This window comes from Netta rufina (genome assembly GCF_964035555.1).
Source record: "Netta rufina genome assembly, chromosome: 8".
In the NCBI taxonomy this organism is placed as follows: domain Eukaryota; kingdom Metazoa; phylum Chordata; class Aves; order Anseriformes; family Anatidae; genus Netta; species Netta rufina.
This window is the reverse complement of record NC_140131.1, coordinates 11016056-11042314: the sequence shown is the minus strand read 5'-3', so window position 1 is coordinate 11042314 and position 26259 is coordinate 11016056. Positions and strand designations below refer to the sequence as shown.

The 26259-nt window shown below is 47.0% G+C and overlaps 1 protein-coding gene across 1 annotated transcript in view; it reads left to right on the top strand.

Moving 5' to 3' along the window:
* PTPRF (protein tyrosine phosphatase receptor type F) overlaps positions 1-26259 on the top strand; it is a gene marked incomplete at its 5' end in the record, with an annotated part of 233115 nt that overhangs the window by 127072 nt on the left and 79784 nt on the right. The window contains 2 exons of the mRNA XM_084290689.1: positions 7547-7735; positions 23891-24001. Of these exons, the coding sequence (XP_084146815.1) occupies positions 7547-7735; positions 23891-24001 (300 nt within the window). The remainder of the gene's footprint in view (positions 1-7546; positions 7736-23890; positions 24002-26259) is intronic.

Below are 26259 nucleotides of genomic sequence, written 5' to 3'. Positions count from 1 at the left end.
CAGTGACAGTACTTGTGCTCGATTACTCGGTATAAAGTATTAAAAAGAAGCAATGCTTGGAAAATAAGTCTACGGGCAGTTTTATTCAACAGTTGGTGCTAACAAATGGCACAGCCCTGCCTGAAAGCACAGCTTGGGTGTCTTTTACTGTTCCTTTACTGTGGAGTCTTAATAGCTGGCTGCAAAACCTTTTTGAATTCATTGTGTTTAAAGAACTTTTGTGAGCGTTTTAAAGGCGTGCTTCCAACTGCTGGTTTTAGGTTTTGTTTGTATTTTTTTTTGTTTTGTTTTGTAAGTAATAGTTGTTGAAAGAAGCTAATCTTATCCCACAAAACTCTATTTTTACCTGTTTGAAATTATACTGTTTTTTTTTTTGTTGTTGTTGTTGTTTGTTTGTTTTTTGGTGGGGAAGGAATAAACAAAATTTCTACCCAAGCAAGGGTTAAGGAAGGGGCACTTCTTGCTCAGTCAGGGAGTTTTGCAGATGTGATCAGTTTTACTTGTGCGTAAGCTCTTCCTCACCCACATTCTTGACATTTCTTGCTGTAGTCTCTGCTGTGCTGTACTTTGAACCCTGGAAGGACTCTCGGCACCTTACAGCCTAAGCCATTTTTTGTACTTCATTAACACGAGTGTCTGGTTTCTCTGGTCTCTCATGAAAAACTACTTGTTTGGATGTTTCTTTGCATGTTGATGGGTTTGAGATGACTTGTCTGTGGACATTGCTCTATATCTGTGGCATAATACTGGGCTTGGATTTGGAGCAGGAGCTCAGGCAGGCTCTCCCCTGTGTATGGAGCTTGTTTAGGCCGAGCAGATAAGCTGCTACTATAATCTTCCTTCTTGTTATTTTCTCCCACTCTTTTAGATATACCAAGCCTAAGTCTTGCAAAAAAATTGAGTTTAGGACTAAGACTGCATGTGTGACTGCCACAGAAAGGAAGCCAGAATGGAAAGCAAGGAGGAGGTGGCCAGGGCTGGCTGAAGGACGATGTTGTAGTCGGGATTTTGTAAATGCTGTCTCACTGTTGCAGTCTAAGCTGATCAAGGTGTAAATGATTGTTTTCTTCCAGCATAGGTTGAGGTCTCCTAGCTGATAGCAGGCTCCACAGCTAAAGCATCCTGAGCAGATGTTGTCATTGCTTAGGAAGATCCCCAAACTATGGGCTGAAACAGCGGCTTGTGTGTGCAAACCTTTAATTTGCCGAAGTATGTGACTGACTGCTCGCTCCTGGTCGGCTCTGAGTCAGCTTCGGCGGCTGTTAATCATCTTGCCGCTGCCCTCTGTGAAGCACAGGTCACAAGGCGTTATTTGGGAAGAAGAGAGAGGAATTGCAAACCTGGCAAACCCAGGCTGCGCCCTGGGCAGGAGGGAGTGCTCAGGGCCAGTGTGTGGCTAACAGAGGGCTTGTGCCAGCCCTGGCATCGCTGCCACGGCCCTGTGCTCCCCGACCACCACGTTCATGGAAGCAGGGTGAGAAGCGGTGCCAGGACGTGGCCTGAGACCACGGTGGGGCCGGTTGGGAGCTCCCACATCTGCAGAGCCGCCCTGCTCCCCTCCGTGACACGCAGGAGGTCGGGACGGCCCTGCCCGAGAGGTACCAGCCGTCCAGCCATCAAGGGACAACGTTAGCAGTGCCCTTCTGGCAGCTGAAGGTTAGCCCTGTCTCCAGTGGGTGTTTTATGGGCTCATAACCTCCAGGATGAGCAGGACCAGCGAGCTCCCACGCCGCCAGCCCCAGGGGCGAGAATCAGCCTGACAGTTTATCCTCTTCTGCCGTGTCTAGTCTCGTATTTTCTTGAATTTTCCTTACAGTACTTTCTTTGTTTTGGACTGACTCAGATTCTTTCTTTTGTGAACTGTTTTGTTGCTGCTGCTGCTGTGATCTTTCTGAGAGATAGCAAATACTTTGTTTACTGTAAGCTCTTGTGCAGTAATTCATGTGGTTACACCGTGACACAGAAAAGTCCTTCTGGAGCTAATTTCCACACCCACCCATTCATCTGCACCCTTCTCCTCGTTTTCAGCAGGCGGCTTCAGCGTGTCACGTTGGCGTGATGTCATCTGAAGCTGGCAGATTTGTCATTAAGAGCCTTGTCATCAATAGATGACTGTTTGTGTTTTCTGCCTGCCTGAAACTGTTTTATACTTGCTAACCCAGTAATTAATACTCTGCTGCCTTTGAAACAGGTTGGTTTCACTGCCCCACCTTTTCCTTAGGCAATTACAAGGCGGTGCCAATGTCGACGAGGCATTAATTAGCCTGCATGAGACTTGGCTCTAGCAGCAAGCACGCACAGCCGCACTCGCTCCTTCCTCCTCCCCGTGCAGGCACAGCCTGGCACCAGGCAGCCTTCAGAGGCCACAAATTTGGGTAATGTTGTCGGTGAGCCTCTCGGGGAGCTTTTGTGAGAAGGAGGGACGCAGGAAGAGAGCGTCGCCTCAAAATGGCTGATAAACTGCTCTTTGTGCAGCATCAGTTGAACCCGAGCAGCGCCGTGTCAGGGTTTTCTTATCATGGAAAATGATGCCGTTCTGCTGGGCCGCTGGATTGCTCGAGTGCTTTTGATTGTCTTGCGGTAATTGAATAGCTGTGCTGTGTAACCTGTGCTGAAGGAATTAGGGCTGTTTATTCAGCAAACAGATGTCCTGGATTGTGGTGTGCTTACGATCTTCCTAGCTTGCATCTTTCATTAGTTAATATCACCGACTACCCAGGCTATCTTTCTTGCACTGGTAATTTAGCATTTGCTAGTGTGTTTCAGTGCCTCAAAGGGAGCTTTGGAAGCTTGCAAAATGTGTCGAGTAATGCCCTTGATCCATCAAATGGGAGTCCAGTAGGCAAGGGTTCCCCCCGCAGACCCCTCCAGCATCCCGTTACATTGCTCCAGCCCTCTGCCTCTTACCAGGATTGCTTCAGCGCTGGTGGCTTTAACTGGGTGAGATGCCAGCCTAGCTCACCGAGCGGGTACGGAAGAAGTGAAATAGCTTTCTGTATGTGCCTTCTGCTCCTGTGCAGTGCTGACTGCCGTCAAATGCATTTATCAGAGATCTCCCTCTGCCCTCAATCCATTTCCTGCCTTGTCCCGAGCACTGCATACTCCTGTGTGGCTTCAGATAGCTGGCAGAACTGAAAACAAAGCAGCTTTGTGTTTTAATCATTCCTACCCTAAAACCAATGTTGGGCTGGAAGTTCCTCAGCTGATGCATGCTGGCAGAAGCCAGTGGGCTAGATAAGCTATTTTCAGCCCTGGGAGCGGATCAGGCCCAGTCTCTCTCCAGAAATGAGTTGAGAACACCCCCTTCCAGTGGGGCAATGGTTTTTGATAGATTGTAAGAGATTTAACCTTATAGCTAGGGCTCTAACATATAGAAAAGCTACTTTTTGCTATTTCCAAATGATATTGAATATCATTTTTTTCCCTCTCCCTCAGCAGTCTGAACAATTGGACTCATGATACTAAGCAGGCCTGGCTTTTATAGGAAGAGGAATATGACAAATAACACCCGTAAATGTGTTTACGGTTTTCACTGTCTTCTCTAAAATACTGTTTCTGAGAATTATGTTGACACAAAGGAAATTCACGGTGGTAGGGGGAAGATTTTGCAGGTGCCAAGTCATGATATGACCTGCAAAGCGCAGCTGCCTGGCTGCAAGACCACTGGGTGCCATCTGGGGTTTGCGCCAGCAGGAACCTGATATCCAGCCCTCCAGTTTTTCACTTCTGTGAGAGATTACAAGTTTTGAGCAAGATCCTGGGGCTAATCCTGCAGGATTCAGCCATCAACAGCTGTGCTCACCATGGGCTCTTCTGCAGGCCTTTCGGCAAGCAGCTGTTACACCGGCCCACACTGGGGCTGATCCATGCGTCTCAAAAGACAGAAGTTGCAATTGCCTCGGTGCTCTTATCCTCAGCTGATATTTGGAGGGATGTAGAAAATAAGGACGCCCCAATGGCTGTGTGTCTCAGCGCAGCAGCCTCAAGAAAGGTGTTTTTTGGTGAGCCTGTAAGGAGCTCGCTGTGTGGCTGCAGCAGCTGTAAAGGAGGCCTCAGCTCCGGTCCGGGGCTGTGGGGAAGGCTCCTTACCCTCGCTTCCCCCTTAAAGATGGGAAATCTGCGGCACAAAAGAACCGCAGGAGCAGGGGGGTTAGATTTCTGTCACCTCGGGAAGGGGATTAGCAAGGCGAGCTGTCAAGTGAGCAGGATGAGATATCCTCGGCACATGCTGTCACGCTAGATGCCGGAGGGACATTCCTGGCTCCTCGGTGACTGCTGCTAGCGAGACCTCAGCCTGGCCGGGGCTTTTCCACGTTTCAGTTTGCAGTTGCAAAATCCACTTCTTTCTTTCTCAGTTTCCCCCTCTTCTCTTCTTGTTTTCCTCTCAGTCATTCCTGCTTTCACTGCTTTTCTCCAAGGAGGGAATTAGAGCTTGCAGTGCCTGTAAAACTCCTGCCCGTGGCTGGATTTTGCTGCTCTAATCTGAGGCCTACCGGAGCTACACCCCATGACAGTATCTGAGTCCCAGAAAGAGCTGGTGTCTAGATAGTCTGCACTTGGAAGTGAGTCCGGAGCCTGTTTTAATGTGTATTCAAAGTATACTAACTGTCCTTGAATAAAACCAAGTGCTGACAAGCTCATTTCTAGAATTAGAGTATCCACGTATTGGCACGAACAGGATAGCTATTACTGACGAGCTCCGTGTGCGGACAAGTCAGTACAGCTAGCGAGGGCTGAAAGGAGCCGAGGCATGACTGAGCCTCGTAATTAGACCTAGATTAGACTTTTGCTGGAGGGGAAGGCAAGGCAAGAACAGCTCTGAACTCCTATCGTTGCCTGCAGTGGTTGGACACGGAGACATCCCTCACCATCCCGATGAGCCAATGCCGCCCAACTGGGCTGGAGCGAAGCCCCCAGGTCTGCACTGAAGCGCTGCTGACAGGAGGCATGGCCTTGTGCCAACCCCAGAAGGGTTTCTCCACACCCAGGAGGGCTCAGGCAGCAGCTGAAGTCCCCGCTCACAGATGGCTCAAGCACTGGAGGCTGCCTCCAGACAAGGTGCTCGTCCTCCCCTTGAGTTCAAGGCCCGGACATCACGGCCTAGGCGCGGTGCAGGACCCTGGGGCAGCCCAGAGCTAGCAGCCAGTGAACCTGGCTCTGGGTCCCTCTCTGGAGCCCAGAACAGGCCTCGTTTGGGATTCTTAGAAGGGCAGAGATAGCTTTGCTCCAGGGTCTTTGTAGGCAGCACCCAGTTGCACCCAGTGAAGTCACGGTTAGCTCCTACCACTTCTGCTGGTTTGTGGTTCATCACAACCTGCTCAGGGTCACTTACCTGTGAAAGGTTTCCTGCCCTCTCTCGTTTTTGTGGAAGAAGGATCCTTGCGGATGGGAAGAGATTTTTTGCACAAATGCTGTTTTCGGATTTGCTTTTAGCTTTTGCTAAGCCTCCACACAGACTTTGGACGAAGTTAACGAGGTGATACTTCGCTTCGTGTGTTCTGTTTAAAATCTTAAACAAACCGGGAAGACTGCAAATACTAAGCGTGGTGATTAGATTAGATCACGTCAGGGTTTCAGCCTCCCCAGAATAAACATCTATGCCTCCAATATCATAAATAGCAAGGTGCTGCACTTTAGGCAAACGTGGCCTTGGTCCAAGGGCATGTCATCGTTTTCCACTTCTCTTATGTATCTTCCTTTGCTTTTCAGTCTATACCACGCTGTACATCTGTGTGTGCCCTGCTTTTGTCTCTTTTCAGCCATGTAGGAGTATGCATTGTGGTTGCTCAGTATCGAGTGCTTCTGTTGCTTGTTATTGAATGCTAGCTCTGGTGTCATTCCAGTTAAGCTCTATGTACCTTTTGTCTTTGAAAATCAATGGAGAGCAAATTAAAAAAAGAACTGGTTTCCACTGGTACCTTTCATTTAAAAAAAAAAATATATATATATATATATTTTAAAAGTATTCCTTTTATGTTTGCTCATGATGAGAGAAGCTTCTAGGGAGGCCTGGGAGACACAATATGGTTTCTGCTCTTAATAAGAATCAGGAACCTTTTTTCCTTTAGAAGACCTTGGATGTCTCAGAGCCACTCTCATCCACCTAGCAAAAAAAATATTCCAGGGCAATGTTTTGTTTACAGCAGATGTTGCCTTCTGCTGCAGTCTGGATGTACAAACAAGTCATGGGTCTTGGGAATTCTCCTGAGATCATCTTAGGGAAGAGTTATCTAAGATTAGCCCCCGAAGGCTGTGTTTGTGCTGTAGGTATGGCAGAACAGGCAGAAGGAAGCACCTGAGGTGGCCTGTTGCTGGCACTGTTGTCAAAGAGTGAGGGGACACACGTCCAGATGTGTGATGGTAACAGGAAAAATCAGGCTGCAGCAAGTTCAGCTCCTCCGGGACTTTGGGAAATGCTGAGATCCTGCTTGTTGAAACACTGCAGTGAGCTGGGAGCCTTGCAGAATTGGATTTGCCAGAGAAGATGGTTTGCTTAAGTTCCCTTAAAACAGGAGAAAAAAAAAGATACTGAAAATAATTGAGTTTCTGGTGCTTTAAAAGCTTCTTAATGTTCTTCAAGTTCTTTTTTTTTTTTCCGTGAAAGCATGTCCTTTTGATTGCAGTTCAGGCTTAGCAGAGTACAGTACATCTTGCTACAGGATGAGTAAATGAGCTCTGTTCTGCAGCTGCTATTGAATGACGATGTTGGAGCATGCCTTGGCTTATCAGTGAAGGCTGCCTAATGTATTCAACCCAGCCTACCTGAGCATGCTCTGCAGCAGCAAAGCCAATTAACTGTTTTTGTACCTGCTGTATGAATGGCTTCAGCAGTCCTGGTGGTGCCTGGTTTTATGGTATTTCAGTGAGCCACGCCAGAGCGTGCACTGGCCATTTGTCGCGTACCGCCGTCGCTCTCTGCAGCCCAGAAAATGCACCAGGAGCTTGCCACGGCACAGCCTGGCAAGGCGGCTCATGAGCAGAGTGTGGCTCATTAGCTTTACATTCATTAGTTTCTAAAAGCCTTCTGAATCAGATCTGGGGGCATGAGGAAGAGATTTACAATCTATCCTACCAGTGTGACAGAATGTTCCTAGTCAAAAAAGAGCAAATGGGCCTCTCTGGACCATTCTAAGGGTTTTTATTGTTTAGCTGTTGTTTTTCAAGATGCCTCAAACTATTTGGCATTGTGTTTGTCTGTTATCTTCAACTCGGTCCTCCCACGAAAAGGCAAATACCTGCTTTTGCTGAATTATTAACAACAATAGAAGAAGCTTACGTATCAATGAAAATTATGGACGTTTCCCAAGGCAATTGATTTAAACGGAGTTAAATTTAGTGGAAGCTTCTATTGGTACAATGAATGCTCATTATAGAGCCTAATGTGCTTTAAGGGCTTGAAAACCTTCTCAGTAGGGAAGTCTGGATGCTGTTTTCCAGCAGAGGCACAGATGCTGTACCATGTTACTGCTGTCCCTACAACTGTATCCTATCTCTATTCTGGAACCTTTCTCTTTAACCTTGTGTGTTTTTTTACTTTCTTTTGCAGAAGACCATCTCCCAGCTGGCTTCCCAACCATTGATATGGGCCCGCAGCTGAAGGTGGTGGAAAAGGCCCGCACAGCCACAATGCTCTGTGCTGCCAGCGGTAACCCTGATCCTGAAATCTCCTGGTTCAAGGACTTCCTGCCTGTCGACACTGCAACTAGCAATGGGAGAATCAAGCAGCTCCGCTCGGGTAAGGTAGCAAAGCAAGTAAGCCTCCCCTACCTCCTACCCTTCCTCCCTGTTCTCTTTACTTGATACTGTTATTTTTCCTCATGATGCTGAAATGCAATTCTAAATTCAAATGTTACTTTGATTTGAGCTTGTTTCTTCTGCAAAGTAAAAGCTGTTTTTGGAGCTGATCCTATCTACCAGGATATCATGGTTTATTATATGTATAGATTGGCACAGACACTCCTTTCGGAACATCACCTGGATTCTTTCTTCTGTAGAATGTCTTGACATTGCCCCAGATCCCTGGTAGGCTTAGATGTTTTGCTACCGACTCAGCAGGCCTCGGCTACTTTTAATGGGAGCACAGTACAAATCGGTATAATGAGACACTGGCTGAAGTTTTACAATCAGTGGTCTTGTACTACTTCACTCCTTACACAGATGCTGCAAGACAGTGCTCTGCTTGCTGTTGAGATCTTTATCACTCTTGCTGTGTGACACCACAAGAATAAAGAAAAATTCAAGAAGCAGCAATCCTATGGATTTCAAAGGAAAGTGGACGCAGTTTTGATATTACCATTTCTTTTTTATTATTTGATAAGCTGAATACTAGGTTTAGAAATGCAGACAGTTTGTTCTTGTTGGTTTAGTGAGGAACTCTTGTTTTTCTGCCGCACTGTTCAGTCTCTCAGGAATGTAAGGCCCATTACAGAATTAAAGAAAATAAAACACCGCTCTTTTCACTTGATGAAACGCAGCTCCCCAGCATGAATTGCGGTGGATATTTAACAATGCACGGCATCGCTACATCGCAGCTTTAGCCTGGGGGAAAAAGTCCATGGTATCCTTCTGAGAGCACAGAAGGACCGGAGCTGGAGTGACTTCAGCCTAGAAAGGTCTCATGCTTAACTAAGAGGCAGAATGCCTTGCCTGGCTGTGATGTGTCTCCGGGCACTCAAAAAACATTTGTTATGAGTGCTGCTGCCAGGGCAACACCATCTTCCTCCTAGCAAGGTGAACGTCTTGACACATTTCCCCATAGCAGGAGCCCTCTGCATAAATCTGATGATGCTTGGATGGTAAGAAGTAGGCTTTTACTTGGGGGAGTGGGTAATGAGACATCACTCTAGTCAAAAATAGAACCCAGCCTGACACTCCTGATCCCACCTTGATGTACCAGTGAGCGCTAATTATACTAATGCATTTATAGCTTATGAAATTTCCCAGTGACCTTTAGCTTATCTCCCCCACAACATGGTTTAATCTTGATCTGTTTGTGCTGAAAGAAAATATCACACTTGTTAATTATTCTGAGAAGCTTTAGGAAGCAGCAATAGGAAGGTGCACATGGATGTGTTTCACTTCATAGCTGACTAAATCAGCATCAGAAATTACCATAAATGAGCAGCAAGACAGCTCCTGATGCACTTGCTGTATGTTCTCCAGCCTCCTTTTTGCAGGCACTTGGCTGCCTCTCTACCAGCTGCTTCACAAGTTTCGTGAGATAGAAAGTTTAAAAACAAACGAGTAAACTCTGTCACTGTGTACAAGTTTTCTATTCGCTGTTCTTCGGCAACATCTCAATTGAATATTTCACCGGGGATTCAAACTCTAGAGCTGGCTGCTTGCTGAAGACACAGTAATTACCAAGGGAGGTGTCAAGGGAACCTTTTAGAAATCAATGAGCAGCACACATCCTCAAACTTGCGAAAGAAATTGATTAGCTCTCTAATGTAGTAAGGGAGGTTTCCACAGTTCAGTGCAAGAGACTTCCAGATATGAGTGGATGTTTTATTTTTAAGGACCTGCTGATATGATGCCAAGATTCACCAGGGCTCTGGCTCCACCCTGACGTGAGTGGGGAACAAGAAGTTTACCACTTCTCATAGGCCAGAACTTGGATCCCTGCTAGCATGTGTGGGTGGCTTCTTCCTATATTTGTGATAGATACAGAGTAGGGCCTGCCCTTTCAGTCAGAGAATCGTTAAGGTTGGAAAAGACCTCCAAGGTCATCTGGTCCAACCATCCCCCTGCCACCAGTACTACCCACTAAACCATGTCCCTACGTGCCCTTGGAGTGCGTGGGCCATACTTACCTGACTGCAGTCAGCCTGTGTGAGCAATGTGGTGGGCTGGGCAGCCTCTGATCCATTCTGCAAGGTGCTAATTGAGCTCTCCAGCAGTACACCTCGTGGGGCAGAGTTGTTTTTCAAAGAAAAGAATATTTAAATAGATACCTCATTATATGAGAGTTTAATAGTTTGCAAAGTCTCTGCTCCATTAAGATAATATCTTGCAGCCAGCCTGGCATATCTGCATGAATGTCAGTTTATACTGTCTCAATCTAAATATACGCTCATTTAATTTCATTTAATTAAAACCCAATAAAACCTAGACAGATGTAATATAGTTAAAATAGTTACAGCACAGTGTCAGCCCAATATTGCATATATAGAGTGTCCGACCTTCACCCAGTACATAATATATTATTATTCAGATGTCCTAAATATAGGTTATAAAGGTGAAAGCAGCTCTGGAGTCTAACTGGAGAGTTGAGGAATGATTTCATTTCTTCAGGCTCCTAGTGTGGAATAAATAGCTAAAGAAAACACATGCTAGGGAGAGGTGCTCTCTCCTGACACTCACAGTTATGTGGGCTGGCAGTGCTCTGCGGGCTGCAGGCAGGGCTTTGAACTCACATGCAGTCAGATCACGTGCACAAGTGGGCTCTGAACATCAGTTTCTAGAGGTGTGTTCATCTCCTGTGAAGGTATTACAGTGTATGGTTTAAGACAACCAAGCTGTCCTGTTAGGCTTTTCTAACCCTGGCATAATGGTGTCTGTCAGCAGCAAATACACAGTTTATAAGTCTGCCCTGTGTCCTGCCTTCCCTCATTTGCTAATTACATCTGTATTTGTGTATATGCATTTTTCTTGTTAAGCCTCCCCTTTACGTTTAGAGGGCTTTTTTCTCCCTTCCCCCCAACACATAGATCTTTCCTCCAGAATAATGCTTAATTCTTTTTTAAGCCCAGCTCTTGGGTAGTTTGGCCAGTAGGTGTTGGGGTAATTGCTCTAGAGATGAGAACAAAAATAAATACAGGTTTTCATCTCCATTATCACAGATCAAGGCGAAGGCAGGGTCTCTGACTCATTCTGGTTGTAGCAAAATTCTCCCTTGCTCATCTTGCTAGTACTTCCCACCTCTTGTTGAAAGGCTGCTTTTCTGCAAAGGCAGTGACTCAGGACAACTCCCTGTTCTCTCCCAGGGTGCATGGCTTTGGTCACTGCTTCTCAGTCACTGACACACAATTTTAGGCTGTTTCTGGGCTGGGAAACCTCCCTTGCATGCTAGCTCATTGTAAAACCTGTTTGGCTGAACTGATTTTAAAACTGTCTGGAGATTGTAGTAGCAGATGATGCACATATGAGAGTCAGGGTCAGTGCTACACCTCCAGCCATGTTTTAAAATTAGTTGATGATGTGGCAGAAACTTCCTCAGTATAGATCAGACTGTCCTGATGCTTCACAGCTATTCTGTAAAGATTCTCGGATCACAAGCTCCTGAAGACTTCAAAGCAACTCTGATGGTATTCATACTCTCAAAGCTCTTGAGTGATTCCAGCGAGTTTCATATTTAAAGAATTGCTCTTCCACCTTGCTCTTCAGAAAGCTTCTGAACAAAATGTCAAATTAGAATAAATAAATACCCTGAATGGTAGCATACAGATGTCTTTGCCACATCAGGAAATTCCAGAAATTCAGAGAGCGTTGTCATCTTGTGGCTATTAAAGAACTTGGTGCTACGACAAGTATCATTCTTTTTTAATCACCGTCAATTAACAGAGCTACAGAACTGTGCCCTAGACCCTCGTGTGGCTTTCAGGCAATTAGCTGCAAGTGAAGTATCAGAGAGGGCTCTGCAGGTGACTTCAGTCGCTCTCTGGAAAAGTGTAGGTGCCTCTAACAAAGAAGCAGTGGGAAGCTTCTCACCGTATCATCTCACTGCATTTATGCTCTGTTACTAGGAAGCATTTTCATTTTAGTCTTGGTCCTAGAGATGGGAGCACTACTTATATGGAAACAGAAAAAATACCCAACGTACACAGAACAAACTTGTAGAAAGAGGCAGTGGCTGTGGGATGGCAGCGTGGCCGATGGCTGCCCTCTTCTGCTTCACTGGTCATAGGACTCAGGACCCAGCAGAAGACATTCAGCTCCTGGCAAGCTGCAGCTTCAAGTCCAGACATCAGACAGGCATGGACTTGGAACAAAGTGTAAGAGCAGCCAAAAGGTTGGGGAGTGTTATTCAAAAGTAAAAAACCCACTCAGGAAACCCACCAAAGGATGGATGCTCTCTCACAGGAGGGGCTGACTAGAGAGAAGTTGAAGCAGTATCACGGCCAACCAACTGACAATTGAAATTTTATGTCCTAGAGGAACTATACTGTACATCTGGGTCTTGCTGTGTGAAGCATACTTATGGTTGCAACTGGTGGCAAACAGCCAGGCTCTAGGATTCAGGCTTGCATTACTGTAATGCCTGGTTGTGGCCAGCAAGAGCCTTGGTTTCTCTCTTTGACATTGCTTTGGAGTGGTTTTCTTTGTTTTTGTTTTGTTTGGGGGGTTTTGTTGATAGGTCTGGGATGAGTTTGTGTCAGCAGAGTGAAGTCCCTTCTCCAACTAAGCCTCTCCTCCACGCTGGGAAATACTGGTGCAAATAAATCCCAGGGTTTTTTCCAATATCATGCTATGTTTTGCCTTGCTTTCAGTGCCTGGCTGTGGGCTTCCAGTTAAACATGGGATGTCAGGGTTGGCATTCATTCCTGCAGAAGTGAACATATGGGGTGTTAATCAGTGCCACTTAGCATAGAAGGGAAATAAAATCTCCTTACGCATAAGGTTTTCAAACCTTTCAAACCACACACAAGGAATTGAGTTTAAAATTTGATCTTGGAGAGCCCTTTGTGTAAAGCAGCCTGGTGATCTCAGGGCATGAGTTGGCCTCAGTAATGGTTCAAGTGATGGCACCCCCATCACTTGATGGACTGGGCACTCGGTGGCCTATGTGCTGGGATTCAGGCCCCTTGAGAGACACCCTCAAAGGACAGTAGTCAGAGATGCATTATCTTACGATGCAAAGGGAAAACAGGAACTTTCATTCCTTCTGGATGAGGAAATTTGGGGACCGATAGGAAAGCCTTGGGCGCTCTGCCTGATGTTGTCCTCTGAGCGTCTTAACTTTGCAAAGGTGAGAGAGACCCAGAACAAGCAGCGTGCTGGATACAGAGTGCCTCTCTGCTGCTCCCACAAGGGTTGGCTTACATTTGGAGGCCAGAAGGATTGGGACTTAATGCAGGAAAAAATGGGCTGGTCGCACTTACGTTTGAGGGAATCTGCTTCAAGTGTGCAATTGCTGCTGGAGCTCTGTGTAGACAATTGCGTGTTAGAGGAAGGGTTTAGCCTCTACAGGGAGTAGATTTAAAGATTTGCTGTGAATCTTTTCAGTTCTAGGACAGAACAACAAACCCCATTTAAGCCAGACAAGAGAGAAGGAAGTCCTGTTTGCTGCCCCTCGGGCTTGTGCTCAAAGTCAACGCACCGTTCCCGTGGGAAGTGACACACTGTGGCGATGCTTTTCTTAACTCTGAGAATTGTGGAAGGGGGGCCGGGGGAGGCCCTAGACCAAACAGAACAAAAATATCCCTTGGCAAACTTTCCAAACAGGCAAAGAGAAATAACCCCATTTTCCATGGCTGTGCTGTTCCATGCAAGTTATCTGTGGGTATAACTGTTCTGTCAAGGGCAGCGGTCGTTACCAAGATAGATAAATAAGCAGCAGATTTGTTATCGCAAGGGAAAGATTACCCACAACTCAGTGACTGCAGGATCTTTCCTGATGCTTCAGTCATCTGTGGATAGAATGTGTCAAAAAATATATCCAGACATAAAGTTAAAATGGGGTAATGTCATCTTGGCAGAGGAAAATGCTAAAATGAGTGGTTTGAATTGCTGCTCCTGCTTAGAAAAAGGACTCTGCCTAAAGGAAGGGTAGTTAGGAAAGAAAGGGAATAAGTATAAATATTGTAATTACTTTTTAAGAGGCGAGTTAAACATGCTTAAAATATGCCTTCTTTGTATTTACAGAAATTCTTTTCTGTCTTTCTTTCCCATTGGGTGATCATTGTTGTGGATAATGGAATGAGCTGTAAATCTGAGATACACGACACTCTTGTATGCGTGCTGGTATTTATTAATCAATACACTGAACATGATTTGACACACTGTGTCCTGTTTAACCCTGTTTTTCTGTCTGTTTAAACTCCTCAGTTTTCTTTGGTAAGTGCTTGGTATTCAGATCCTACAAATCTGCATAAAACCAACACATACCATGAACTGCCTACAGATTCGATCTGCATGAATCTCTCCCTTATACTAACAGCCTCCATGTGTGCAAAATAAGACCAAGGGGACAAAAGTAGTGGGGATTAGAAGGGTTCCCTGCCAATTTGCCTGGCAGGAGCATCTCCCCTCGAATCATGCACTGATAATTGGTTGTGCTCTGAACTCAAGACGCTGCCCAGTGGATCCTCCACTTGCTAAACGCATTGACCTCGTAAAACAAACCTTTACGGGTCGTTGCAACAGGTTAACTGAACCTCACTCCCAGAGAAGCCCTCCTTATAAGATACTCTTCATTATAGCATGTCAAATTATCGCCAGTGCCTTATAAAGAGGGTAGGGATTCCTTCCTCCAGCTCACATCCAAATTAGGCAGGAATGACAGAGGTCTGGCTAGAGTGCCATTGTTACGTTACCAGAAACGACTTCATTTTGAAATATTTCTCTATGTAAAGTTAATTCTGCATGAAACCAATTTCTTTTCCGGAGGGAACCTGGTGCAGGGTTTACGTGAATGTGGAGAATGGCTCAAAACCGATTTGCTACGCTCTCCCCTTAGTTCAATTTCTTTAAGTGAGCGGATTTTGTCCCACTGGTCATTCTAACCTCCCAGCCAAACCGCACCTAGTGCCCGCAACCATGTGCTTTCCACCCCTCCTGCCCAGCACACTCACGGTCACTCAGCCCCCGGGGCACGCACCCCTTCCGTCTTCTGGAAGGAATGAAGGGGCACTGCACCATCTCCCGGCGTGTCCTCCATCTCAGCTGCTTGACCAGTGGCGTGGGTGAATGCAAGCGGTGAGGCCAGCCGGCAACGCCACCCTGGCAGCTTAGTTCGGCCCCCGGTCCTGAGGATGGTGGCTGCGATGGTGAGATGCGAGGCTGGGTGCTGCACTCCTGGAAGCGATGAGCTTTACTAACCTCCTGAGAGTGTCACTCTGACTTTTACTGCACATCAGTTTCTTTTTGTTTATTCCTGTCGTGCTAATACAAATTCTAGCTTTAAAAAAAAAAATCTTTCTGCTTTTTAGTTATAATTTTCTTCCTTTCCTCTTTGTACTAATGCTTCTCTCTAATCTTATTTGCATTCAAATTACCTCACCAGGTGGTACACCGATCAGAGGTAAGAATGCTGAAATGTGCCTCCAGTTGTCACGTCACTCCATCTCCTGTCTGCCTTGTCCCTTCTCCTCCGGTGTTTCTCATCTCCAGCTTTTACTCTCAGCCCTAACTCTGCCAGTGCTCTCGCTCATCTGCACTCTCCCACTAGTGTGTTTATTTTGGTTGGTTTTTAGCGTGACTTCTCGTAGACTCATCCATTGCGATTTTGCACTGTTGGAAGGGGGTTATTCAACGGAAAGTTTGCAGCTGGGACGGTGGTCCCCGGCCTCCGCCACGAGAGGGTTGATGTCTCCTGCAGCTCCTGCAAGTCTCTGAGCTTCCTGCGCAGTTTTGGCCTCCGGGGTTTTGTGTCTGGCGCGGGGAGGCTAGATGGATTGCTTTGGCGTAAGTAGGTAACATTTTCACAAGAGAACAGTCAAATTCCTCTCTGCTGCTGTTGACAGGCGTGAAGCTCTAATCAGAAGGAGATAAATTCTTGAAAGTTTGAGCAAATCTGGCTCTGGGATAAAGAGCGCCTTTGTTTGCCTTGCTCATGTTTGCCTTTCAAGAGCGCTAACCCTCCAGTGTGGCAGCAGAGTGGAGAACTGCTGCCCCCAGACCCCCCCTTTCTGAGCCAGACATGCCGGTGTTGCTTTGTAGCACGAAGATTTGTTTAAGCAGACGAATCAGAAACACATCTGGTTGCTTTAAGCCTTCGTTAATTAAACCCACCTATGGTCCGACAGCCCAGTGTGCGCAGTCCCTGGCTAGTTTTCGCAGCCTGTATGCACCAGCGATGACTTTCCAATCGGAGTGTTGTCTTTTCTAGCCTAAACGCTCAAAGCTGTCCCTTTAGCTTGAGTTTGGCGTGTTAATCAGCACTACATGCTAAGGCCCTCCCGAGTTCTCTTGTGATTTTGGTTACCCCTGTTGACTGACCCCTGGGTGTCTCGACAGAATGACTGCCACCTACAAACCGACACAACCTCATTCGTTCAGTTTTCCCCCTTTCCCCTTTCCTCTCCCTTTTCCCCGAATCACTGCTGGAAGTTAATAATCTGACTCTCTGGAACTGGTTCTGTTGCTGGGGGTTAATGTTTTCAGCTGCCGTTAAGTGATTTTAGAGCAAATGTGAATTGCTGTTTGATGTGTATTTGCATTAAGTTGCCTCTGTAGCAAATCTGGGTCAGGGAGAAAGACTGCAAACCTTATTTCGCTATGAATGGGCTTATATATCTGTCATTCCTCCCTTTGGAACGCTCGAGATTGACAGCTGTGATGTTACAAGCTCCTTAAACTATTTCTTCATCTCCTGTTCCTATTGCAAATCCTAAAACGAAACGACAGCCCGAATGCTAACTAGCCGAGCGCCCCGAGCTCGCAGCCTGGCGCGCGGCGCAGCCGTCCCGGGGCCTCCCCGCGCCCTCGCCCTGGCTGATGACATTAGTGACTCAGCACCAGAACCGCCTGGATGCTCCATCCGTCCTGCTTGGGAACCGGGCACATCTCTGTGAAACGGAACCATCCATCTCATCCAGCATAAGCTCCCCGCACCCCCCACCCCTCCCTTCCCACCTCCGTTTGAGTCCTGATGAGGTATTTTAAGAATGTTCTTGACATTATTTAAAATATATGTGTCCTGTTTGAATGTCAAAGATGACATTTCTGTGAGAGCAAACAGAAGCCACGTGCTGCTCTCTGGCTTCTCCCAGAGGATTTCTGTCAGCCTAATGCCTTTTATTTAAAACGGAGGTCATTGAATTTCTAAAGATAACGACAGATTAGATGAAAGTGCTTTTGTGATGGTGAGGTTGTGTCCATGTAGAAGTGACTGTTCTGCCATGTTCTATACCCAGCTGCACTCTTGTTCCTCATTAAGGTAAGTTGGATGCTTTGGAATCCATTAATTTGGTCTGAAAGGAAGGGTGAACTAATGACTCTTAACAAACCCTTTTGGTAATAATGTTGGGGGGAGGAGGGTGGATTTAGTTTGATTTAATTGCTGCTGTGACTGTGTGGCTAGGGGCCGTGTGTGCAGAGTCCTCGGGTGGCTCAAGCATTCCCCAAGGGCCTTGTGCTGGACCCAGCGTGGGACTAGCAAGGGGATGACCTGAGAACTTCCCCGTGTGCCCCACCACATGGGAGGAGATTTTTCCAAATATCTCGTTTGATCTTGGCCCCTCTTATTTGGTCCTTTCTGTCCAAGACAACTCTGGCTGCAGTGAAATGGGAGGAGCTCCCATCTATAATTCATAAATCTTGGTTCGTAGCTTAACTCTTCGCCCCTCGGGGACTGCCCCGGGTAGTAATTAAATCTCAAAATCCCTATTTGTTCATCAGAAAGACACGGAGCTGGCAGACGCCCATCACATTAGGCAATAGCTGGCTGCTTAAGGGGACCCACAGATGGTATCAGCCACTCCATGTTTAAGCAAGTTATGCCCGATTCTGATTTTCAAAGTAGAAAATAAGGTGCTCGTTTCTAGCATTTCTCTGGAATTGAACTCATTCAACCTTGTGTGAAACCTGGCTGCATTTTCCTGCCCCAGGCGCTGAGAGACAGCAAAGCACAGTTGTGTTTCAGGTGGGTGCTGGATTGAACAGGCATTAGATCGGATGCACATGAGGAGGTAAAGAAATATCATCATCTCAGGCATTATCCCTCTGCAGTCAGATTTATTTGTTACTTCTCTGTCACCGCAGGAAATAACCTGAGGTTCCTATACATAAGAGTATTTCTTCCCCATAGACGTCAGCATTACAGAGGTCTGTCTGAATTAACTTTAGATCAGCTCACTTGGGTGTCAGGAGCTGTCTGTCGGAGAAGCCAGGTAAACACCCGCACCAACTTCTGCGGAGCTGCAGCTAAACCTTTCCCAGTCCCCGGTGAACTGGTTTAAATATAGCTCCAGTATATCTCTGCTACCCTGCGAGCTGGAGCGGAAAGCTATCCGGAGAGATTAGAGGGAGCTAAAAGAATTTTGCTGTCTTTTTGAGCATATGTTTGTACATTTGATTGCACTTGGTATGTGATAGAATTTTTCCTGTTTCCTGAGCTTTTTCAGACACAAAAAGAAGGGAAACAATTTAAAACAAGAAGAGATGTTTGAAGGAGCAGACAGTGTCAGGGGGGTGGTTGGGTGGGGTGTAGTGCCTGGAAGTGTTTGTAATGCCATGTTCCTTGTTTTCTGGATCCAGATTGACTCGTGTCCCTTTAGAAGCGCGCACAGAGGTGATTCTGTGCGTTTGACAGTGCTGTAGCTTTCCCTCTGACACAGAGTCCCCTGAGATCTCCTCTACCTGCTGGTGAGAGATCAGAGCCTCCTGAAGCTCCGCTGTCTAACAGGAGCCCTCGTGCTGCCGAGCACGTTGGATCTCCTCTCCTCCCTCCCTGCCCCAGTCCCGCGCGGTGGCAGTGGTCGAGTGCCACCAGCGGCTGCCCCCGGTGCACAGGAGAGCAATTTCTCACCAGCCCTGCCAGCCACAGCGTGCCCCTCGCATGCCAATCACCGGCCTCCCCGGCGCAATCAGCATAATGAACACTAACAATGAAAATATATTTGTAGTTACCTTGTTTGCATAATTGGCACTGCTGCTGGCTAGTGGAGGCGAGGTGCAGTCCTCGCTAACAGCTGGGAGGTGCCTCTGCTACAAATTGCGAAAACAGTGAGTATGGGAATGCTCAGTTTCATTGCCAGCGACTCTTGTGTGGTTTTGGTGTCCTGTAGCTTTTCACAGCTCCCAAACCCCTTGGTGTCAGGGCTCTCACACTGTTCCTTTTTCCACTGTGTTCACACTTCCAGATCTCTTCTGGTCTGTCCTTGGCTCTGGCCCTGCTCCCCAGCTCCCTGGATTGTGTTAGGAGGATTCCTCTTCTCTGGGAGGGAATTTTTAGCAGAGGAGGGATCTGGACCCTGACCAGGGGCTGAAAGGGTGGCTAAAAATGCTGTTTCGTGGGAAGCCAGGCAGAGTTTCTGTGGAGGAAGCTGGAGGAGAGAGACAGGAGGGGTTTGGGGTAGCCACGTGCTGTAGCACATAGGATGAACGAAATGTACCTGTTCCCAGCTGCCCGGAGGAAGGGTCCTGGTCACGTAGCTCGGTTCGTTAGCGCCTGCATCACGAGTGCTCCCCTTAAATGAGCACTGCGGCTGCAGCCTGCTTCCTCTGACTCCCGGGCACTTGTGGGAGCATTTCTTCACATGTCTAATTTTATAACCAGGGCAAAAGGTCACTGCCTCTGTGAGCTGGGGGCCTCCAGCTACGAGTACCCTGCCAGAGAAACGGAGCTGCTCCTGCTGCAACGGGTCCAGGGCAGCAGTGCCCCACAAGCACCGTGTGTGTGTCCTCTTCTCCCGAGGAGCTGTGGAGCAGCATTTTGGAGAGATCAATTTGGATGGCAGCTCAGAGCCTTCCCGTTCGCTTTGTCACCTAGAGGAGGGAGCGACAAGCCCTCCGTGGTGCAGCAGTCCCCGGTGCTGCCGAGAAGTGGCCCTTATCAGGATCTGCCTTCCCCCCGCTCTGCGCAGGGCACTTCTTAAATGCTTCTTTTAAACGCCGTCACTGCAACTAATGGTTCTGCCTGAGCACAAGTGTATTTGAATAGATAGTATCTTGGAGAGCCGCTAACGGGGATGCTGTCTGTGCCCAAGTCTAAAGAGCAAAAAAGAAAGAAAAAAAAAAGTCAGAGAGGAGGGAAGGGACTGGTGGAAAGATAGCAGCACTGAGTGAAGGACCTACAAGGGATGCCTGTCAGTCAGCAGAGCCTCCTCCAGCCCTCAGCCCCCAAAAGCTCTGCCTTGTCACCATTCTCCCTGGCACTGGAGAGCAGCCAGGGGTTTTTCTCAGGATCTGGCAGCGATCTGATAAGCTGAGATGTGTTATCGGGAACAGATCTGAGCCACAAGCGAGATGGACGCGACGTGGCAGCACGGTGGGGAGCGGCTGCCCCTCTGCTGCCGGAGCCCTGCCGTGGTTCAGGGGCCTCGGAGGCAGCAGAGGTCGGATGCTGCTCCGCAGGGAGAGGTTTGCTCTGATGTGCACGTATGGCTGCAGAGCCCCGCAAGTTCCCGAACAAGCTGCCTGCTGCTCCTCCCTGTACTCCTGTGCGTGTCCTCGTGGTAGCTGCTCCTCATGCGCCTGCCGAAGCTGTGCTGTCTGATCGCACGTCAGGATTTGGCTGGGTAAATGAGAAGGGCCCTGGCACAGGAGCACTCGCGGAGTCCGGATGAGAAGTCTGCTGTGACACCCTTTGTGAACAAGACCTTACTCAGCAACTTGCACAACATAAATCCCAAGTAATGAATAAAAGTAAATCAGCCTGCCTAGCCCTGGTTTGCAGAGGCACAGAAGATTATAAGATGAGATGTTGGCAGGGCTAGGAATAGAAATCAGGTCTCCACATTCCCAATCCTTTGCAGTTGTCAAAGCAGATTTCCCTGTGCTGTTGAGGGTCTTTGGATGCAGCTTCCATGAATTTCAGAGCTAGGAGTTGCTCAGGACTTGGTTCCTTTTTTATCTGTGGGTCCTCTTGTCCTGTCCAGCCTAGGCTTGAATTCTCCAGGAGGTGAAGTTACTGCCTTTCTCCAGGGTGACCAAACCAGGGCCCGGAGCATTTTACACTTGCGGAGTTATTCCCAAGGCTCAGATGCATTTAACGTCTCCAGTTAATGCCTGCAATGCCTGAGCTTCTTACCTGTCTTCATAAATCTCGGTACCCCGAGACACGCCGTACGTCCCTGTATCCATCACTTGGATGTAGGCTGTCCTTCAAGAAAACAACCCCGTTAGTCCCACTGACTGCCATCAGCGTGCTGTGATGCTTCCCCTTTGTGCCAGCTGTTAGATACACGATGGGCTTTTTGTGTTTGTCTAATGGTAATTTATTGTATTGACTGTTTTCTTGCTGGTTCAGTTGAGGGGTTTGCTTTTAACTTCCTTGCTGCTTTCTGGGTTCTCTCCTGCTCCTGCCATGCCACAGTTTGAACGGTTGTGCCAGCCCAAACAAAACCAGAGTCCCCTGCCCCTTGTCCCTGAGCGTTTGTAGAGTTGCTGACACACATTACATGTCTGTAGTATGATTGCAGGGAGCAGTCCGCTCTGGCTGCACGACTGATCGGCAGCGATAACGTCGCTCCTCTGTGCCTTCATTTTCTTCCTCCTCTTATGTTTTGCTCTTCTCCCTCCAGCGCTGATGCTGAGGTCCCTAGAGATAAAGAATAATATGACTAACTGGCATTTAAGAGGTATGGTGATCGCAAGATTGCATATGTGTAAAGGATATAAATACCAGGGGTGGCTATTAAATGGCTGGGAGGAGCGTACCAGGAGGTGTATCCACGGCACGCTCACCCGGGGTCTCGCTCTTTTCCAGGCGGCCGCTGCTGCCTGTCACCCGGGGCTGGCCCTGCTCGCAGCCCAGCCAGCTGACGTGGGCTGCAGGCTAAAGCTGAGGGAGGCTTTTGTCAGGGTGATGACATCCGCCTTTTATTTTTAAAGTTTGAGTGTCTTGCAGCAAGCAACTCTTGCCAGTCTGATGCAGGCACGGAAAATGAACTCTGCAGCACTCGTGTACCCACAGAGTAATGAACAGGAATTAGGGAGGGGATAATACGTGGCGAGCTCTGGGAAAACCATCCTGCCAGAGAGCATAACCGGGCTGTGGCATAAATTCCTCGAGGAAATGGTGAAAGACCTATCAGTCGGCACATTGAAAATGGGATTGGACAGAGCACAAGTACATTTACAACAGGGAGCAATGCCGCCCCGGCCCCCAGGGACGCACAAGATAACCTAATAGGCTTTTCCATTTCTAGATTCTCTGATTCTCTGTATCTTGTCAGCGCTGGGAAGCTTCCTCCAGCTCCACTGCCTGTCATGCCGCTGCCTGCTTGAAGATGTTTTTCCCAGGCAGCGTGTAGAAATTCGATGTTCTCCCTGAATTAAGCAGCAGTGCTCTGTAGGCTTTGGGCTGTGGGTGTCCAGAGAGCTCCAGGGCTGGGGAAAGCTGGCAGCTTCCTTTGTTAGGAGGTGGAAGGATTTCTGCAAACAAGCTCTCTCTGTCTAGCTGAAGCCTCGTTCCCGGCACTAATGCAACAATAGGGAGGGCTCTGTACATCTTTTTATTATATGGCAGAACCCGGGGAAGTTCATTTTTCCCCATGACATATAGACTTACGCGACAGTCTCAATTTATCCTTCTAAATAATGTAGGTGGCAGTGGTTGATTCACATTAGTTTTTCTTCTGTTCTGATGATATGAAAAACTCAGTTTGACCTCTGCAGCTTGAACCAGCAAGAAGGGGGAAGGCAATTTCACCAGCTATTCTCAGTGCCGCTCTCAGTGGTCGTTTTGAACCGTGGCAGGCAGAAATGAGTTCAAATCCTTACAAGCAAAGGGGTTAATGTTCTCTTTTAGTTCGGTATATGGTTTGTGAGCAGAGTCCCCTTCTTACAGGCAATCCTAACCAGCACAGTCTGGGCACTTGGAGGCACTTTAAAAATTGCTGCCATGCTGCCTGGGGGAAGCAGGCTGAGCAGCAGCCGCTTCGGTGTCTGGCCGGCGGCCGGCTGCTCCTGCCGTGCCAGCGTGCTGTCACGGGCATCCTGCCTCTCTCTTCACCTCCATCTTTCCTTCTACATACGGGGCCCCGTTAGGGGAGTGCAGCTGTGAGCAAATTTGCAGTCATCTGCGCTAGGCAAGACGCAGAGGTGGTGCTGGGCACTGGTGGACGAGGCTGAGCACGAGAGACAAGCCCCTTAAACCAGTGTTCGCTTGGAGCACGGCACAGGTTCCCCATGTAAATCGCCATTCTGTGCACTTTGGCACTTATTGCAATTGTTTCATGTTCCCCGGCTGCATCTGGCGTTTCAGGGATGGGATCAGGTCATGTCCTGTGGTCTGGACCAAGCAAATGTTCCTGCCCCAAGGCTGGAGGAGCAGCGCTGCTGGGACGCAGGGAGGGTGGCTTTCCTGCGAGCACTGTGCTGCCAGATGGGTGTATTGCATCGCTGTGTTTATTTGGTGTCTCAGACTGAGTGTCTAATTATTTTATATCAAGTGTAATCCACTCTGAAAAGACAAGGAGATCCCTGACATGGTGAGAGCTGAGAAAGGCAAACTGTTTTTTTCTCAAAGGGGGATGTCTGCTGGGAGGAGGGGTGGCGAGGTGGGAGAGATGGGGCTCTGCCAGTTTCTGCAGGAAGGTCGCAATTTGTTGAGCATTTGCTAGGCTTTGTGTGCATCAGATAAGAAACAAACAGCTACAGTTAGCGGCCTTTGTGTTTAGCTGTTTTGATTAAAAGCTTATTAAAGGTCCTTTTATTAGACAGGAGTCCTATACCGAGCTGTAATTAATACGTGTGTATGTGTATGGTTTTTGCCTTTATTGAAGCAATGAATATAAGTGGTTGGGGCGGTTGGAAATGCATCAGTAACTGGTTCCCTCTGCATTAAAAAAATAACAATAATCAATTTCACAAGCTTCTAACAGCAGACCGGGTACCTTGTGGCTGCATGCAGGTACCCTGTGGGTCCAGGGAACAACATCACAATATATTTATCCAGGAAGATGCTTTAAAAGCGTGGGGCATGGCCTTCCTTTTCTGAGGCTGTCTGTTCAATTACCAGATTTGCCATAATCTGAATTGTCTGTGTCGCCTTTTTTGTGCGCAGGAGCTCTGCAAATAGAGAACAGCGAGGAGTCGGACCAAGGCAAATATGAATGTGTTGCTACCAACAGCGCAGGAACCCGCTACTCTGCCCCTGCTAACCTGTATGTGCGAGGTAAGAGCAGCTTCCACCCCAGGGGGTCACCCTCCTCCCGCCCAAAGAGCTCCATGGCTTTCTGCAAAGGAGTGTGTTCCCTCTTAGTGCCCTGCTCACACTTTGTGGATTGTGTGATGTGGCCGTTTGCTCCAAAATTGGCAAATGAAGTTCAAGGATATCGTTGATCCACGTTGGGTTTGACTCATGTTTGCTGGAAATCTGTTTTTGCTGTTTACACGGTGTTCTGTAAAATGCTGAAATGTGAGCGGAATTGGAACTCCTTTCTCCCTTGAACTCTTTAGCTTTGTGTCACAGTTATTTTAATTGGGATCGAGGGGTGCTTAATCCTCTTAGTATAAACTAACCTTTGGTGGAGTTGTATAAAACTGGTCTTGCTCTGATGAGCCAGCTGTAGGTGAGCTGGTATTTAGGCCTCTGCTTTGGAATGCCTATCTTTAAAAACTGAACAGCTTTTTGGAGTTGTCCTAATCCATCTTATATGCATCAATGATTGAGCCCCTGGGTATTAATGGCTCACACTGGGAACATGCTGGAAATTAGCTGCAATTCATTTAAAGTGATTTTCTAATGGTTATGCTATGTTGCCAATTTAAAACTATTTTCAACATACCAAAAAAACTAGATTTTACATCAAGACGGTCTCTTGGCAGTTTTCTTTTTCTACATTAAAGGTATTTGAGTTAGTCTGGAGAAAAGCAAGGGCTAAACCCACTGTACCCTTTTTATTAATTTCAGCAAGAAAAAAATATGCTGCTTCACATGAAACTCTGCATAACCAGAGCCACTGGTAAGGAACCCCTGGGAAATGTAGCTATGGGTTTTCCCAAGAAGAGAAAGAAAATTCTTGTGCTAGCGCAATCGTTGTTTGTTAGGAAGTTAGAACCTGATTTTATTTCCACACAGTAAATCAACTGTCTAATAATAAAATCTCATCTTCATTTCTTCCTTCCTCTGTTTTGAAGAAAGAAAATAGAACCTTAAAGCTGTGTATGCATTAGTTAGTATGGAAAGAGGACATGATCATGATTAATTCTTCACATGCTGTGTGTTTGCTTCTAGAGGTGGCTTCTGGCATCGTCGTCTTTGCTTGTTCTGGGGGACTGCTTTTTTATTTTGCAGACTAATTTGGATTATGAGTGTCTTTGGAAGACTGAAGTATCCAATTAAGCATATTCAGAAGATGAAGCTGTATCTGTGCAGTGGAATCACTCATTTCACTCTCACAATGTAATTACGGATGATTTTAAACTCCATGTATTCTTCCAAGTTCATTTTTCAGGCAAGCTGTACTAAAACTCATCCCAGATTGTCCCTTTGCACTCAGAGGGAAAGGATCCTAGCTACCAAGTTGGCTGTTGTTGCATAGGTTTGTGTGGAAACTGAGCCATTTTGCTGCAGCATTTGGGGATGACTTGCTTCCTGTGACATGCTCAGACTCTTAATGCTCTGTTTTCTAGAGAGGTGTGGCTGAAAATAGGCACAGCAACTTCAAGAGGTAGAAAAACCTCCTCTTACAATGTTCTGGTTTCTTTCTAATGAATGCTCTTTATTTAGTGAGTGAATCCTGTAAGTCTGAGGAATGTACTGAATTTTACACTTGACTTCCTGCTCAGCAAGGTTCATCTGTCCTCTTTGGGCTAGGCATGGGCCTCGGATGGTTTGCACATGCGAGAGGATCCTGACGTTCACTGAAGAAAGCATGTTCTTAGACATATGCCTTCTGCTAACCATCATTTTCTTACACATAAATTTTTGGAACAAGCTTTTTTATTGCACATAATCTTTACAATGTCAGTCTCTAGCCTGTGTGATCCTGATAAAGCTCTGCTGTATATTTAAGACAGGATACCCCATAAATTACCATCGTATGAAATTCGCTGTGGATGCTAGGTCCAAGATGGTATTTATGCTTATAACTTATGCTTACAGTTTCTGATAGCTGATGTTGTATGAAGAAAATATTACTGCTGTATTAGCTAATGACTTGAAAAAGTTAGTCAAAACAAGAATAGTATTTTACTTCTTAAACGAGTAAGAGAAAAAATGGAAATATCTTAATTTCTCATATCTAGGATGCAGAATAAAGAATCCCCAGTGCCTTTTTTTCTGGGGATTGTTCCGTGGTGTTGTCATTAGAAGGATCAGTAACTTCCAGTTGGGTCTTTAGTAAGTGCCTGCATCTTTGCTACAGAAGACGTTAATTAATGCTAAATTACAGTTGAAATTAAGTGTGTCGGCTGCACCACCACTGCTGC